The sequence below is a fragment of the Nematolebias whitei genome, chromosome 15 (assembly GCF_014905685.2).
Source record: "Nematolebias whitei isolate Nwh7 chromosome 15, NemWhi1, whole genome shotgun sequence".
NCBI classification, from domain to species: Eukaryota; Metazoa; Chordata; class Actinopteri; order Cyprinodontiformes; family Rivulidae; genus Nematolebias; species Nematolebias whitei.
This window is the reverse complement of record NC_056512.1, coordinates 44433615-44447185: the sequence shown is the minus strand read 5'-3', so window position 1 is coordinate 44447185 and position 13571 is coordinate 44433615. Positions and strand designations below refer to the sequence as shown.

The window sequence follows — 13571 nt, the reverse complement described above, 5'->3', positions numbered from 1 at the left end:
TAAAACTCTGTGAGGTCGTAGCTGAGCGTCATCCATACACATCACACACATATCTCGCAATATCCCATGAGACGGTGCATAACGTTTTCACGGTTTGACCAAAATGGCTACAACTCGTAATAAGATGATGTCGCTCTGGCACGAAAGGCAGTGAGTGATTGTCCCTCCTTCAAGGAATGCTGTTTCTGTGAGTCTTAAGAGATGCTGGAACAGAAAGTGGAAGAACAGGGAATACGCTGTTGTGTGAGCGCCCAGATTGTTTGAGTCTTTTATAAACGTCCCCCACCGCAGGAGGACAGAAGCCTCTGAGAACTGCAGCCGGCGGAGCCGAGCAGGCAGCCTCACAAAGTAATGGATGTCATTTTTGCGCGCCTCTGCCTCGCTCGGTGTGTATCCATCACTCGGCGGCAACCCTTGAAGTTGTTCCGCTGTGGTGCGACAGATGCTCGTGAGCGTGCTAACGGTGTTTCTGCTGGTCTCTGCAGCACATGAACAGCAGAAGGCACAAGGACAGGCTGGCTGGAAAACCACCCAAACCCAAGTTTACCCCCTACAGCAAAAGCCAGCCGAGCTCCGGCTTAACGGTAAGTCTCAGCGTGAAGACAAACTAAACACAGTCACGCATGTGCACGCAGACACAGTCATGGAAGACAATCAAAACATAAGGGCCCGTTTTTGTAGCAAATCTGCTTCAGCGTGGCGTATAGAGCAGCGTGCAAAAGTCTTGAACCATCCCATTTTATTGCTCGTTGCCAAAAGGCGAAAAGTGGGCGGTAGTCTTTTTGCTCGTGCCTGTGCATGTGTGCCTTTAACCAACACATCTCATAAACATCTGGACAGCTTTTAATGACACCTGCAGAAATTAATCACTGGATTATTAACTTTTGGAGTCGGACCAATTTAAGATGAGGTCAATGAGCTGAGAGGAGTTTATTATGTATGTCGTGAATGTGGCATCTCGCAGTATTGTCAAGGTTTAACTAAAGGGGCAACAACTTCATCGTTTCTTAGCAGAAGATGATCTTAGGTGAGAACTCAAATGGCGATAAGAGGCGAGGATTACTTCAAGGAATGCAACACCTTTAACTTCTTTACTCTTTGCCTTTCAGGATCCAGACTTTTGAAATTCTCTTCAAGTTGTCTTGATCAAATATGATCAGATATTAATATTTTTCTTTGTTTTAGCTGCTGTTGTACTCATTTTTAGTCGCATACCTTTGCAGAATAATGTATTTTTGTTGCCATTTGTTTTTTAGCCACTTTTTTCCAACTTGTGAAATGTTAATAAAATAAAACCAGTCTTTGTGGACCCATAAATGTAGCAAAGAACACTTTTTAAATTGCATCGTCATTCACTTTGTTACGATCGGTTTGTCACAGACACAGATTGTTGCCATTTTTTCATTCGAATCCATGAAAAATAGTGAAGGGAGTACAGTTTGTTACACTCAAAGTACCGTACTTTTTGCTGTATAAGTTGCACTTTTTTGTATAAATTTGCATGTCCTGTGACTTATATGCCAAAACAACTTATTTATTTATTTATTTTCCCATATTTATAACCCAATTTTTGTTTGAGATCTGATGATTTCATTCATTCGGACTTGGAAAATATTGAACACTACCATTTTCCGCCGCTAGAGGGCACTCGAGTTGTATGACAAGCCAAGTGTCTCATTAATAAGTCAAAGTGGATATTAGTGAGACACTTGGCTTGCCATACCAAGCCACCTTCGTCTCGCTCCAGAACTCCTGGAGCAAACGTCAAATCAGCTGCATTTCACCGCACCGCCCAGGTGAAATGCAGCTGATTTGACAATTAAAGTGCATTTATTAAGTAAAAGTTAAACTGAGACACATCTTTACTATAAATATGAGCAAACAAACAATTGTTTTTAAGTGTTACTCTTGTTAAATTCTGGTTAAAGTCCTCCCGTGCACGCTCCCACAGCCGCCATTTGGCAGCCAATCAATTTTTGGCACAACACCAGCCCACGTTTCCAGGTGGTCAGCGCTGTGGCACATAATAAATGCGACTTATATGGCAAAGCAACACCCCCCCCCCCACCCCCCCCAATTTATTAGACATATTTGGACTGATGCAACTTATACGGCGGTGCGACGTGTATGGCGGAAAGTACGGTAATTTAGAAGCGACAAAATAATTTTCAGTTCTTAACAGAAACCTTAATGTACAGTAAATGATATGGGCAGCATGGTGGATTAGTGGTTAGCACTACTGACTCACAGCAAGAAGGTCCTGGATTCAAGACCTGATTTCAAGCAAAAAGTAGCAAAACTGAATAAAAGGACAAAAGCAGAACTTGTTTGTTGAAGCAGATTTCAAAGAGAACATTGTTTCTTTTTTTTATTTATTCTATTCATCTATAAAAAAAATAATTAAAAAAAACATTGTTTCTAAGGAAACTGAAGAAATCTCTGTGTATTTCTGTGGGCAAATTTGTTTTAAATGTAGAAAAACATTTTTGAAAATTATAAAAGTTGCAAAAGGACAACTTCTAGAGGACTGTGTAAACGGGAAAACTAGAGTTTAAATGCTGACTCAGCAGCCAAACAATTAGTGGTTTAAAACATTTATGCAAATCTGGAATACGTTAAGTCTTTGTCTAACAAGTTTAATATGGAGTACCGTTTGTAAAGTTACACAGTCAAATATTAACAGCAATATTTTGGTTTATTTAGCCTTCATAAGAAAAAAAGGTTTTGTTTTTGTCCAAAGTCATATTTTCACCTTGTTATTCATACATTTATAAATGTCATAGTTCCAAACTACATATTTAATTTACATGGTAATTATTTAGTTTACAAACTAAATATTTAACTTGCAAGTTAAATATTTAGTTGGCAAACTAAATGTTTAGCTCCACACTATTTAGTTTTCAAACTAAATGTTTATGTCCCAGCTAAATGTTTAATTTACAAACTAAATATTTAACTTGCAAGTTATATTTAGTTATGGAAGTAAATTTATGTGTAAATTAAATATTTAATTTCATAACTAAAGATTTATTTTCAAAACTAAACATTTAATTTCTAAGCTAAACATTTAATTCCTACACTGACTTAAATATTTATTTTCCAAGCTAAACATTTAATTTACAAAAAAATATTTAATTTGCTAACTAAATATTTAGCTCAGACCCAAATACTTAAATTGTAAGTTAAATATTTCACTAGCAAGTTAAATTTAGATCCGAGCTAAATATTTTGTTAGCAAATTAACTATTTTGGAAATTAAATGTTTAGCTTGGAAAATAAATATTTAGGTCTGAGCTAAATGTTGAATTAGCAAATCAAATATTTAGTTTAGAACTTAAATGTTTAGCTTAGAAATTAAATGTTTAGTTTTGAAAATAAATATTTAGCTTGGAAATTAACTATTTAATTTACACCTAAATATTTACTTCAATAACTAAATAAGTAACTTGCAAGTTAAGTATTTAGTTTGTAAACTAAATATTTACCTTGTAAATTAAATATTTAGTTTGGACCTATGACATTTATAAATGTATGAATAACATGGTGAAAATCTGACTTAAAAAAAATTTTTTTCTTAAGAAAGGCTAAATAAACCAAAATATTGCTGTTAATTTTTTATTGTGTAACTTTACAAACAGCACCCCATAGTTTAATGGATTTTTATCACAGTGAACTGATTTGCTCTGACACACGCACAGTTTGAATTATGTTGCATTCAGGAGCTTCTTCAGTGCATCTTTATGGGGTCCAAGCCTCCATTCCTGGACTGTCATCGAGGTTAAATGCACTTTTTTAGTCAGCGAGTCCCCTAACCCTGAAACGCGACTAAATTAGACCTCCCTCCACTATCCTGCCTGAATCAGCAGTCCAGATTAATCACTTCTCTTACTCCTGTCATATGTGCACCTACTGTATCCAGCTCTCCTCATTCTCCTCCTCCACCCTGCAGAACATGAGATGGAGTGGCTACGCGGGCGTGGCTGTGACCGCCATGAAGAAAGCGTTCACCCATTGCAACCTCACCTTCTCCTCGCAGGTCAGTGACGGGAGCGGCAGAGACTTGGGTTTTAGGGCGAGAACTTGAACTGGCTGAAAGCAGCGGCCTCTGCAGAGAAAATGATGAAATCATCCTTTCATTGATGGCGCTGATTTTTTTTACATTTTACTCTTGGATAGTAATATCGTTAATTTGTTCAGAAGATAATTTTATTATTTTTCTCTTAGAAAATAAATTTCTAATTACAAGCGCAGCTGCCCAACGTTATACAATAGTTAACTATTACTTTGAAGGTGCATTTCAGGAATAATTAATTAAATCTCAGAAACGTGTTTCGTGCACACGGTGCCAGCAGGAGACAAATTAATAAAGCAGCTCCGATACTCGCAGGCTTCATTTCTGATTAATTTATTTGTGCATCTCGTTTCATAATCATCGTTGAGGCGCTCTGATATCGTAGCAGCAGCTGTTGTTCAAAAGTGATGGTCTTAAAACACTTTTCCAAAAACGAGGAAACAATTCATAATTTATAACCATCAACACATTTTTTGTGTGTTAAATAACAATAGCTTTTTTAACAATAGATCTAAGCATTCAAAAATATACTAAATAAGGATTGAGTCGAGGCAAAAACTGAAGGTAGCTTGTTGATTTTCTAACAACATAGTACAAAAGAAATCCCGGGGATGAGAGAGATGCGAGCGTTACGTTGTCGGGGAGGGCTCGTTTGAACAAAGCTTATCAGCAAGACATAAAAACGCCACCAGCCTTGTCAAAACTGGGGGGTGCATCACTTATAGGGCAGCAGGACTTACCGCTGAACTGTGAACAAAAATTCAGTAAACAGGAAAACTGCTAACAGGGACACCTCAGGGAGCCTGTCAGTGTCTCAGTGTCGTCTTTTTCTACATTACGCCACACACTGGCAGCAACACCTACATTTAACGCCTGGTGTTTTGTTTTTCCTTTGGACCACTTTTCGATCTAGAAACGTTTTTTGTTCCATAACTGAGGGAGTTCTGTTATTTTTCTGTTGAACATTCATTTATTTTATGTTTCAAAAGCCTTTTTTCCCATTAAAAATAAGGTTCTTCAGTCAGTTTGAAGAGGTTTGTTCCACTGGCAGTGATTTATATTTGGCTATACGTATGCCTTCCGTATGCATACCTAGGCCTGTCATGATAAACAATAAATCAATTAATCGCATGATAAATGAAAATTATCGACCTCATTTTCATTTATCGGCTTTATCGTTTCTTCGTGTCTCTCTCTTTCTACTGAAGACACTCGATGACAAAAGGCTCAACTCCGGTTCTTCACTGACCCCTCCCTTTCTCTTTTATCTTTTAAATCTGTTTTAACCATCCAAAATCACATTTTTGGATTGTTAAAAGCAGCTAAGTTGAGAAGCTAAGCTACGAGCTAAGTTAACAGGCCGACCTCGGTAAAAAAAAAAAACCTTCGTATTGTCGAAGCTCCAAAATCACGGTTGAAACCCGTGCCTTCGTGTAAAAATATCCTGATGCATGCTCAATAATCCAGGTAGAAAATTCTAAAAAAGTTAAATCTGGTCCTCTGGCCATTAAAAAACCCTAAAACAAAACATTTTTTTAATGTCCAGAGGACCAGATTTAACTTTTTTAGACTTTGTGTAAAAAGTTGTTTTTCTCTGCAAAAAGAAGCTGAGAACTTGTTGACTGATTTTTTTTTATTAAAAGCTTTGTGTGAAAAATGCTAAAGAGCTCAAAGCACACCGAGCGGCCGCCATTTTGAGAACCGAAAAAAAGGAGAAACAACCCATGTCACGTCAAGAGGCCTCCCTCCCATTTTTCTTAAATAGACACACTGTTCGCTCCCTCACTATCCATCCTTCAATTCAAACAGTCTTATACTGCAATCTGGTGGTCAAAAAAGGTACTGCACTCAAAACAAATTAACAAACATTTCTTCTTAAATTTGACAATACTTACTAATATTGTCAAATTTAAAAAAATTATCGTTTATCGCAATAATTTCTGAGACAAATAATTGCCCAACAAAATTTGTTATTGTGACAGGCCTATGCATACCTAGAGAGCTCGAGGCAGGTAGAGCTGCAGAACCCCCACAGGGCATAGAATAGAGCAGACGTATATGACTTCAGACATGACACTGATTAGGTCGGACACTAGGCCTGTCACCATAACAAATTTTGCTGGGCGATTAATTGTCTCAGAAATTATTGCGATAAACAATAATATTGTTTGAAATTTGACAATAATTAGTCATTTTTGTCAAATTTAGAAGAAAATGTTTAATTTGTTTTGCATGTAGTACCTTTTTAGACCACAAGATGGCAGTATAAGACTGTTTGAACCGAAGGATGGATAGTGAGGGAGCGAGCAGCGTGTCTCTTTAAGAAAAATGGGAGGGAGGTCCCTTGACGTGACATGAGCTGTCTCTCTTTGGTTCTCAAAATGGCGGACGCTCGGTGTGGTTTGAGCTCTTTAGCATGTTTCACACAAAGATTTTAATAAAAAAATCAGTAAACAAGTTCTCAGCTTGGCACGGATTTCAACCGTGAATTTTGGAGCTTCGACAAGACGGAGGTTTTTTCCTCCCGAGGTCGGCCTGTTAGCTTAGCTCGTAGCTTAGCTTCTGAGCTTAGTAGTAGAAAGAGAGACACGATGAAACGATAAAGCCGATAAATGAAAATGAGGTTGATAATTTTCATTTATCATGCGATTAATTGATTTATTGTTTATTGCGACAGGCCAATTGGACACATTGAGAAAGGGAGGAGCTGAGATGGAGGTGGGTTGGTAAGTGGCTTCCGGAGGAAAAACACTAAAGTAGACCTATGGAAGCATCTTTAAAACTCCCATTTATTTATTTTATGTTATTTTGAGCTGTCAGCTGACATAAGCCTGGGTTCAATTAATCTGTTAACTTGTGTTAATGCCAGGAGTGTTGATATTGATTTAGTTTCAAATGCCACAAGAGACAGCAGCTTGTTGTTTGTGCATGCTAAATGTTTCTTTATTATTATTATTCCTTATCCATGAAAGGAAAATAAACAACTTTTACATGATCGGTTTGGTCATTTTTGAAGTTGTCAAACTGTTATTCTTAGTATCTTATCAGCTGTGACATCACCATGACTAGAACAAGTATAAAAAGAGAGGCATTAGTCTGTCCAGGCTCGGCTAATGACCCGTGTTTGATCTTTTATCACACTCATAAAACAAATGTTTCTTAAAAGTGACATACCAAAAGAAAACTACATTAGCCAATACGAAACCCCTCTATTTTTGCACGACACTGTTCAGTTTGTCACAGTTTTTTCCATCGAAGAAATCCGTGTGTTACTCTCCGTGTATGTGCGCGGCACAGACGAAGCGTGTTTCTGACGAGGACGCTGAGGCTGCGAGTCCATCTGTCCACCTGATCAGTCCGTGTCCAGTCAGGTTTACTCAACTCCCGGCGGACTGATGAACTCGGCAGTCATCAGCAAAAACACAGTGGATCTGTGCTCAGCTGCTCAACACGTTTGAGTTAAACACGGACATGGTTTGGTTGAGACAACAGTGACAAACCAAACAAATGTCTTTCAAATGTGGAGAGATTTAATGTTAGCAAATGTAGCTTTCATTTTTACACCAGTATTTGTTTTAGGTAAAGTCATTTAGTCTAACAAAGGGTCTTTGTTTGGCTAGCCATTAGCTTAGCCTGAACATACTTTTACCTTTTTCTCCATATTCCATGCTCTTTGACTGATGTCCTGATTTATAAGGTACCACTGATAACAATTAGACTCACTGCTCTATCCCTTTAAGCTCATGATGGATGATAATTGAATAGTTAGGGTAATTAATTTATCATCTAAACTAATGTTCATTCCTCTATTTCATGACCAGAGTGTAAAGCATTTCATCGTTGGTTAAAAAGGTCCTAAGTATCCTTTTTAACCGTGGACAGCTTCAGAGGGACCTCCTGCAGCTTAATGATGAAAATGGTTGTGTTCATGCTGTAGACTGTCTACAAAGTGCAGTATTATGCAAGTTTGGACACCTGCGGGCAAATTAGTATTTTGCTCATTTTCAACTGAAAGGAACAAAATGTAATTTGCTCTGAGGTGTTTTGCATATTGCTCCGCTGAAGCAACGTGTCCAGGTAAAGGGCCGTGTGTGTTCTTCTCTTGCTTCTTACCGTTGCACCCCTTCCTGTCTCCTCCAGACCAAACTGGCCTTGCAGAAGCAGCTGACCAAGAGTTTGACAAGTGGCTTCCTGCCAAGTCCCTTCACCCCGCCAACTCTGTGCACAATGGCAACTAACCCGTTTGCTCTGCGCCATCCTGTGGGCACCACCACCTTCATCCAGACCCCATTCCTTGGCCCCGCATTGTTCCGGCCTGCCCCGGGGCCACTGCGGGCCATGCACACTCCCATCATCTTCTCCCCCTACTAAGGGCTTAACCAACCCTCCCAGTTAAGCTCCAAACATATCCCTTTACCAAACCCAAGGCCCTCCTTTGATGTGACACAAACGGCGAAGGTCACAAGCAAACTATGCAGCCCACTTGACTTAAAATGGGAAGAGTGCACCAATGGTACTGACCACCTGAGAGCTCTTCTTAACAAAAAGGCCAAGATCCCTCATCATGCCTTCTCTCTGCTCCTCCTATACTGACCTCAGGAGCAGGACAGGCCTGCAGACAGTGACTGGCACAAAGAGGCCGATTTTATAGCCATTTTATGGGTCAACATGGTTTAAATTATAAATATATATATATTATTGTGTAATTTATTAGAGAACCAATATAGACAAGTCTAGATGTATGTTTAGTGTGGTTTCCACAAAAAAGGTCCCTTTACTTGATGCTCTTTTAACTTAAATGTTCGGAGGTATGATGAAAAGTCATTGTAAGTCTTTAACGCAGCTGAACTCAAGCCATACACGTATGGCTGCGCAAGCCAGTCTCTCTGATCAGTGTTTTCAGCTTAAACAATGTTGTGCATGGTATTGTGGATATCACAATTAGTGAACAACTTCTAGAACTATTTCTATGTCTTAACTTTATGCCTCTAACGGAGGAAAGTGACTCCTTGATATGGGTCTTTTTATGATAAACTTACCATTCTGCACATCCAGGCCTGAGCTGGGTGTCCTTAGCGTTTGTCTTTCTCTTTAAAAGTACTCATTGCACAGTGTGAAATCGAACATCAAAGGGGTTATCCTGAACTGTATCAAAAGCTGCGGTTTGAAAACGTTACCTTCAGTAGTTTTCCGGATGTATTGATGATGTGCAATTCTGAAATGTGGGTCTGCACTCATTGTAAACAAAGTTTTCAGCTGTGTAAGCAGCAAACCACACGGAAGCTTGAGTCACATGTTTGATCTACCTACCTGTCTCTGTAGGTAAACCAGTGTGGCAGAATCAGACATGCGTGGGGTCTTGAAGAAGATACTTAGATGGAAATATAGGAGTGGATCTATTGCAAAATAGATGAGAAAGATGGAGGACAGTAGTTCCCTCGCTACTTCACGGTTCAACTTTTGCAGACTCGCTGTTTCGCGGTTTTTCAACGATTGTCAACTTTAATATTACTCACATGATTGAGACGGTACGGGATAAAAAGTTAGCAAATAAAAACTTTGGACAGGTGCCCCCATTGTGTAGTTTTCTTTCAATGAGCCTACACTGTATCGCCAGTCAAAAGAACTATATTACCCAGAAGCCAACAGTGCTTCCAGCCGCTGCTTTCTGCCAAAATGGAGGGAAACGTTTGCAACGCAAATCTAGGCTAGAGCTGTCATTTCTAACCTGAACCCGGAGCCAGGCCGGGCCAGTGTCGAGCTTTTTATTGCGTCAGCGGACACGCGCGGCTGACGATCCAATTATATGGCAACTTGGCTTGCCATACATAAAGAAAGACATTCAAACAAATGAGACGTCTTTGTTCTTTCCTTTAGAAAAGATTCAGCTGCACTCAGCAGACGACCCAAACAGGTTAGATCCCAAATCAGGCATGTCAGAGCAGGGTCCATGTCTGAATCATGCAGAATGCAGCAGAAGCAGGGATTTAATGCACTTTGACGGCCATGGGGGGGACAAACGCCCCCTCAGCTCCGATCTTCTGCCCCCTCAGCTGTGTGCGTCCGCCGACCGTTAATAACAAGCAGTCAAAGCTTAATTAAAAATGTCAGGAGGGGTGGGTTTGGGTTCGGACCTGTAATTACTGTTAATTTGGACAACAGCGACAACAATAAACAGTTATAAAAAGGCATACAGATTTTTTATTTTTACAAATAAGATGGGAAAAGTAACAAAAACAGCTAGATTATAAGGCGAATGTAGAAAACTGATAACAGGAACATGTCTGCAGTTATGTAGGTTCAAGAGTTTAGAACAATGCAAGAGTGTGAGAAGGGTTTATAAAGCCTTAAAATATATATTAACACTAAAATAAATATAGTGGTCCTACTTTGCAGTTTTTCACCTATCGCATGGGAGGGGTGTGGAACGTAACCCTCGCGATAATTGAGGGACTACTGTAAGACAATTGTCAAATTTAAACATCTTCATTAATACCTTAAAGTATCTTCTCTGCGTTTTGCCAAACTTTTAGGCCACTAACCGTTTTAACCTACTGCATACTTTGCCCATCAAATATGAGCGTAAATACGCACCAGTGCATCTAAATTGTCTGCCGTCTCGATCTCAAACAGCTCTTAAATAAACGTCGCCATTCTTGACCAGTTTCGGCTGTTTTTGTGGATAAACAAATGCACGAGATAGTCGGCATCTGTTCTAATTTAAGAGCACATTATCAATACCAAACAAAAGATAATTGTTTTGTTGAGCGTTCATGACTTTGCAATGAGTACCTTTAAGTCACAGCCTCAGTCACCCCCCACCCCAACGCCAGTTAAGTACTGAATGAGGTCCAAAACAAGGACAGCTTGTCAGCTTCTTTCAGTTTGCACATCTGTCTTCATGGTGATTTCTTGCTCCAGTGCATCAGTCATGCAACGCGACTTGAGGACTATGCTCTTCCAAAGCATGAAAACATTTTTGCAGCTATGGATGGATGTCTCACTGCAAAACGCCGTCGTTTCCTCTCCAGTCCTCACTGCTGATTCTCCCCTTTCACACCGCTGCCATCGCCCCGACGTTCCCTGTACGAGCCAGCGAGGAGCTCCTCCCCATCACCCGCACAGTGCGTAACATGAAAACTCGATTGGGTCTCAGTGTTTGATGGGAAAGTTCTGATGCCAGTGGGCGGGAGGGCTGCTCAGCCGCGACATGATTGACATCCTGTCGCGGCGTCTGCGCACAGCGTGGGGAGCCACAAAGCACAGCGCCATGGCAACCGCATTAAAAGCACCTTAAAACTGATTTTCTTACAAAAGCAATGGAAATGGTGTTGTTTCCTTTTGATTTACTGTAGGTGTACGTTTTACAACTGTCACGTCGATTCTGACGGGAGTTTTGCTTCGGAGAACTAACAATCAGGTGGGAACGACCCCGTTGTGACGATTCTCACATTTCTAGCAATACGTTCTGTACGTTCTGTACGTTTATGTTGTGTCGTTGCTGTTCCGATGACCGTATCTGTTCTCTGCTTTGAACTTCCAACAAGATGTAGTGTGTCCCCTAACACAGCCAAGTCTGATTTGAAGAGTCGTCAGAAATAATAAGTTGTGGGGAAGCTGCTCTGCGATGCTCCATGAAGATGGCCGGTTTCCAGGTGGGGGGGCTTTGGGTACCGGGTCACATTGCAGAACCTCCTTCCACCGAGCAGAGACACTGTTACATCGAGCGATTCAGAGGCATCACATCAGCAGCATCAAATGTCATTTTGCTGTTTGTGCTCGACTAACCCCCCCACCTTTCCTCCCACACAGGATATCTGCTGATACTCGTCCCTTCTCTTACGCCAAAACGATCTCTTGGCAAGGTCTCAAAAGGGACTCGGAGCGTACGAGTCATCCCTCCCTTCCACACAAACAGAGTCGCTTAAATTTCAGTGATGAAGCAAATATGCATTTGTGCAGTGTGTGTGTGTGTGTTTGTGTGTGTGTGCGTGCGGGATGGGGGTGGTTGTGTTTGACGCAGCAGTGCCATCTGTCGTGAACAACACGTACCTGCTTCGACATCTTTCATTCGTTGTGCATTTCTGTTTAGGACTTTTTAAGGTTTGTAAAGCCCCCCCACACACCACCACCACCACACTAATGTGACCCCCCCACACACCACCACCCCCACACTAATGTGACCCCCCCACCCCCACCCCCATCGCACAACTCAGCGAACCAGCCAGCCTTTAACCTTCACTGTTTGTTTCTCTCTATTTGCTCAGTGGAAACAAAAATCTAATTTTTTTTCTTAAATAATCTAGAAAAATCGGATTATATGTAGAAATAGAGTATGATAGAGATTTTACAAGAGTTGTTGTTGTTATCTGTGTCATAAGGAATCGTAGAGGAGGGTAGATGATGTTTTTAAATCTCTGTTTGCCTGCAGAGGAATTAAAAAAAAGAAGCTTTATTGTTGCCTAAAGCACATGATTTTAACAGTTTTTTTAGTACAAGAGAAAATATTTCAAACAACAAACACTGGGTGAGCTCCTTCTTGTAGGTGACGATGACCAAGGTACCGATTTAATTTAAGTCCCTTTTAGACGCTGTCCTTCAGTCACGTGATCCAGGCCTTCTCAGGGGTGACAGGGTGAGGGAAAGTGACCGTCCATTCAGGGTATCGCTCCACAGCTCCAGAAGGCAGAAAACCACGTCGATGATCTGATGGGGAAACGGAATAAAAACCTCGCAGTGCTGTAAATTAGAGAGCAAAAAAGGATGGATTTTGGAAAATAAAGTTTTTCAAACTTGTGCAACATGTTTTGTGTTTTATGTAAGTACGTAAGCTGATGATCGTGTTATCCGTCTGTTTTCATGTCGGTCGTGGGACGACGTCAGCTTCCCTGAAGACGGAAACTCAGTTCGATACTTTAAGCAATAGTCAAAGTTTCTTTGTCATTCGCACCACATGTGGTACATGTGGTGGAAAGAAACTGTGCACACAGGGTCCCAGTTACATCCAACTAAAGTATAAACTAAAAAATAAAATAAAAATTAAAAAACCAGTAATAAGATCTAAGATATGAACTAAGAATACGCTAAGCACTAGTAGTGCAAAAACAATACGCAGAACAACAGCAGCAAAAGCAACATTTGTGTAAGACAAAGAAGAAAAAAACACAAGCGTGTGTTTGTACTGTTAGCAAAATATCTTATGAAACACTGGAAGGATCTTAATTAAATTTTCAGAAAGCAGTCATTGGTTTGCCTTCTTGTTCTTCCTCTTGTTCTTATTCTTGCTCTTGTGGCTCTTCTTCTCTGAGCAGTACACCTTATCCCCAAATGCTCTCCAAGCGCTTTCTGCAGCTGCCCACAGCTCCACCTGGTGGTGGATGGGTTAAAAGCAGAGAGCCAATTTCACCATTTTATGGGAACATCCAGTAATGACAATACACAACACATTATTATTGTTGTTGTTGTTGTTGTTGTTGTTGTTGTTGTTGTTGTTGTTGTT

The 13571-nt window shown here is 40.3% G+C and overlaps 1 protein-coding gene across 1 annotated transcript in view; it reads left to right on the top strand.

Moving 5' to 3' along the window:
• znf385c (zinc finger protein 385C) overlaps nucleotides 1–8874 on the top strand; it is a 127550-nt gene extending 118676 nt beyond the window's left edge. Inside the window, exons 7-9 of the mRNA XM_037689269.1 lie at nucleotides 486–584; nucleotides 3950–4036; nucleotides 8213–8874. Coding sequence (XP_037545197.1) covers nucleotides 486–584; nucleotides 3950–4036; nucleotides 8213–8443 — 417 coding nt within the window. The 3' untranslated portion in view covers nucleotides 8444–8874. The remainder of the gene's footprint in view (nucleotides 1–485; nucleotides 585–3949; nucleotides 4037–8212) is intronic.
• The last annotated feature ends 4697 nt before the right edge of the window (nucleotides 8875–13571 follow it).